Source organism: Cebus imitator, unplaced genomic scaffold (assembly GCF_001604975.1).
Source record: "Cebus imitator isolate Cc_AM_T3 unplaced genomic scaffold, Cebus_imitator-1.0 Scaffold285, whole genome shotgun sequence".
Taxonomy (NCBI): domain Eukaryota; kingdom Metazoa; phylum Chordata; class Mammalia; order Primates; family Cebidae; genus Cebus; species Cebus imitator.
Window position 1 is genome coordinate 2,884,169 of NW_016107600.1, and position 4,855 is coordinate 2,889,023.

The window sequence follows — 4,855 nt, forward strand, 5'->3', positions numbered from 1 at the left end:
GTTATGTTAACATGTGGCCAGTCAGGTAGCTAGATGCTTGATCAAGAGCATCACTGGCATCCTAGCCCCTCTGTTCAAAGGAGTTCCTTATATTTTGTGCAGGGAATCACATGGTACCCACAGCATAATTTTCATCTGGTCACCAGATATCCTTGAAGCATCAAATATGCCCACCTGAATTTGAAATTTAAAGACAATCCAGTCAAGAGAATGAAAATAACTTTCTGTTGCATGACAGAAAAGTGCCTCACAAGATTCAACAGCCAAGTCCCTCACCAGGAACATTTGACACCAAATTTTACATCAAATTGTCTATAAAAATGAGAGAGATGTCACAAGAGAACAAAACCTCATGGATGCAGTTAAAACTTCAACATAAATCTCCGAGTCTTTTAAAATTTGTCACAGCTTAGTTAAGAAGCATACAAATATCTGCTTCAGGAAGGATTTAGACAGTATTTTCTTAGATAAACCTCAGCTGGTATGACTTATTGCAGGGATGCGAGACACAGGATGCATGACCCCATTTCAATGTCATCTTTAGCCTTCCAAATACCCCATACTTTGACTCTATTCATTTAATCAGATTACTGTCATGGCTCACTCAAAATTTGTCAAGATGGTTTCTCTGTTCCTAGTACTGGTAGCAGCAGATCATGCTGAGCAATTCATATTCAGGATGTTGAGTATGCACCTCGCTAAAATTCCTATTTTGTTGGCATGTATCACTACAGGTACCTATATCAATCAAAATGGACTAATTCAGAGTAACTGATATCTGCATGCAGAGTTTAGCCCATGAAACTAAAACAAACACTGGATTGATTGACGAGATTTAAAAATTCCAATTGGAACTTTCATATTATGAACTTGTTTATTAATAATAGCTGGCATTGTGTTTATGTTAACTTCAATCAGAAAGGAGCTAAGAGGATCAATTTTTCCTAAAGCAAGAGGAGATGGAGTTCAATTAATTTCCCATAAATATACTATTTTCCATGGTTTTTCTTATTTTGCTATGAAAAGACATCAAGGTTCTTTTTTTATAATTGAGTTATGACTCAGAAGTCTATTTTCTAATGACAATATTAGCATTTGTATTTTATGGCCTTTAAGTTTTCAAAATTACTATGTATTTTGATAACTGGTTCAATATTCCACAAAAAGAACAAAGCAAGCAAAATATTTATTATTTCCCATTTTATAACTGAAAAAACCTTCTGTACATTAAGCAATCAAAACTATACAGCACAGAATTATCAAAGATGAAACTTAAATGTTTTTTAAAATAATAAAACACAAATTAATCTTTTTACTACAAGTAAATTCTGATACGATCTTGCAATTATAATGGATATTCTGCGACTTCTTGTTGAAAGGGTCTATTGAAATTCTTGATGCAGAGTAAGAGCAATTCTAGTGTATTTGAAATCAAATAATGAATTGACAGTCACTCTTCTTTTTATCTACAGCCTGCATCAGAATTCAGAACCAAGCCATGCCAAATGTGACATCAATTAGAGAATTTATTCTTCTGGGACTTACAGATGACCCAGAGTTACAAGTTGTGATATTCTTCTTTATGTTGATCACATACTTATTGAGTGTAAGTGGAAACATGGCCATCATTATGTTAACACTATCAAATATTCATTTGAAAACTCCTATGTACTTCTTCCTCAGGAATTTCTCTTTCTTAGAAATTTCATTTACAACAGTCTGCATTCCTAGATTTCTGATTAACATTGCTACAGGAGACACAACCATTTCCTATAATGCTTGTATGGCACAAGTATTTTTTTTAATTCTTCTGGGATCAACAGAATTTTTTCTTCTGGCTGTCATGTCTTATGATCGCTATGTGGCTATCTGCAAACCTCTACATTACACAAACATCATGAGTAACAAAGTCTGCCTTTGGCTTGTTATCGGCTGCTGGCTGGCTGGTTTTCTCATTATTTTTCCCCCAGTGATTATGGGCCTCCAGTTGGATTTCTGTGACTCCAACACTATTGACCATTTCACTTGTGACGCTTCTCCTATGCTGCTGATTGCCTGCACAGACACACAGTTTCTAGAGCTTATGGCATTTTTGTTAGCGGTATTCACACTCATGGTAACTTTGGCCTTGGTGGTTCTCTCCTACACATTCATCCTTAAAACAATTCTGACGATCCCCTCTGCCCAGCAAAGGAAAAAGGCCTTTTCAACTTGTTCCTCCCATATGATTGTGGTTTCTATTTCTTATGGGAGTTGTATTTTTATGTATGTAAAAACATCTGCAAAAGAAGGTGTGGCTTTGAGCAAAGGTGTAGCAGTACTTAATACCTCTGTTGCTCCCATGTTGAACCCCTTTATTTACACCTTAAGAAATCAGCAGGTAAAACAGGCCCTTAGGGAATTCACCAAAAAAATGTTATCATCAAACAAGCAATAATGATAACTAAATCTGTAGCTGAAACTAGAAATAAACCAATAAAAACACAAATCATCCTTCCACTTAATAGGTATACACAAGGGAATACTCATACAAAGTTCAAACCATTGTAAAGCTTACCTCTAGTGATAAGACACACATATGAAACAGTCAATATAATAGTAAATTACCTAGTACTTTAGTAAGGGACAAATGCTATTTTTAAAAAATAGAAGAAATACAGTGTAGAAAGTAATATGGTAAGCAGCATTCAAATTAAATAGCTTGATCTAATTTCATGGTCATCTTAAAGATTCTTTAATTTTCTTCCTATATTCAAGAACATTTTCCTGTATTCTTAATTTTTTCCTTTTATTCTATAATTTTTCCATCTTATTTTATCTATTTCATATATGTCAAGCATATCAAGATTATGAAGTGTGACTCTCAAATTAATATTGGTCTTTGCTTTAAAAAGATATGCAACAAGCTCTAGATAGCCTATTCCTAACCTACCTTAAAATAAATTATTCTACAGAAAATTCACAGCAACTCACAATTAATGAATGGATTGGCACTAATTTCAATGTTAAGAAAACTGTGCTTTGTAGTCCCTTATTCTGTTGAATCTGACATTCAGAATCTGTACATGAAAAAAATAGCTGAGAAACAATAATCTTCTGTGAAAATGGGCTATTTCAAGCTATCCAAGTTTTGCCAACTCTGTTTCATCAGAAATATTTACCTGTGTCTTTCCAGATTACATATGTTCTGTTAAGCAAAAAAGGAAATGTGAGAGACTGGAGCTGCTGAGGAGAATAATCTCTGATAAAGTGCTGCAAACAGAGATATTAGAAATGATTGCTTTTACACTAAATAGAGTGACTTTACATTTTGTGATGTATTATATTATCATAACACTTCACCATCAAATAGATGAAGGTAGGAAGGCATAAAAATGCAATCCATGGAGCTACTGAAAATTAATGCAGGATAGATACACCCCTCTTTGTCATGCACATAATGATCAGAGAACACTATTTTATTGATGCCCAAACAAATGAGGACAGTTTAAAGACAAATCATACACCTATGCAGTTTCCAAACAGTTACCATAAGTAGTACACATTATTTAATTAGTAGGAATAAAAATATTTAAAATAAATACAAAATTCAGTGCCTTGAAAATTAAAAATTTAATTTGAGGAAAACCAAATATATATATTTAATTTTATAAATTAATATAAAATAGTAAGGTTGATACATAAACTACTTATAAAACAACTTCAACAATTCTAATTTTATATAAGATATGAGACTAGAACTTAAAATTTATGAAGTTATAATATTCTTAATATTAACAAAAGCACAAAATTATATAATTATGTGATACTAAGGTAATAATGGTACTATGTACAATTACATAAAAACATGACTTTTAAGTAAAAATAATAATTAGTAAATATTTATAAAGCAGCAAATAAACTGAATACATATTTTAACTATGAAAGAAATTACTAAAAGAAGCAAAGTTCTAAGAGCTATGCCTCTGAAACATTTCCAAGATTTTAGTATTATTTTATTCTAAATTTTAAAAGCATAAAACACTCACTTAAAGAATATATTCCTGTAAATAGTTGGAGACTATAAAATAGTTGAAAAAAAGATTCACTTAATAATATACAAGATATTTATAACATATATGCATATTCCCTGTAAAAAATCCTATCATAATGGATCAATAACATTAAAAAATACTAGTTTAAGATAAGAAACATAAAGATACTTGATGAGGGATATAATGTATCACTTTATCTTTTAAATAGTCCCATAAAAATACTTATCAGATCTTAAATTATACTATTTATCCATAAATCATCAACAAAAATTTAAAAATCTCTTAGTTGATACAGATATGAAAATAATTATATTAAAGCCATAAGGAAAACACATAGTAAATGAACAACTAAGTTTTTACTCAAAGGTGAGACAAATATCATTTGTATTTATGACAACAAAATAATAACGCATACCCCCCACTTTGTATTAATTACTTTAGAGATGTTTGTCCTAGATACATTTAACCAACACTAAAGCATACAAATCAGACGCAAAATTTATAATATTCATAATGAGAATACAGATATAACATTTTTTCAGATACTTTTTTAAATATTTCCCAGAAAAGTTTCAAAATTACTGAAAACTATTCATAAAATCATTGAAGAAGTAACAAATAAATGGAAAAATATCATCTGTTCATGGATTCAAAAAATTAATATTGTTAAAATGTTTATACCATCCAAGTGAACTACAAATTCAATGTAATCCCCAAATATTCTAATGGCATTTTCATAGAAATAGAAAAAAAATCAATCCTATAATTGATAAAGAACCCAAAAAAACCCAAATAGTCAAATTAATTATGAGAAAGAAAAA

The 4,855-nt window shown here is 30.8% G+C and overlaps 1 protein-coding gene across 1 annotated transcript; it reads left to right on the forward strand.

Moving 5' to 3' along the window:
• Window positions 1-1,404: 1,404 nt before the first annotated feature.
• LOC108284952 (olfactory receptor 6C65) lies at window positions 1,405-2,470 on the forward strand. Its single transcript, XM_017501929.1, has one exon. It carries the CDS (start codon window positions 1,499-1,501, stop codon window positions 2,435-2,437), a length of 939 nt encoding a protein of 312 aa, XP_017357418.1. The 5' UTR covers window positions 1,405-1,498; the 3' UTR covers window positions 2,438-2,470.
• The last annotated feature ends 2,385 nt before the right edge of the window (window positions 2,471-4,855 follow it).

Excerpts from the sequence above, each read along its gene's own strand:
- LOC108284952 (XM_017501929.1), top strand. The coding sequence starts at position 1,499 with ATGCCAAATGTGACATCAATTAGAGAATTTATTCTTCTGGGACTTACA.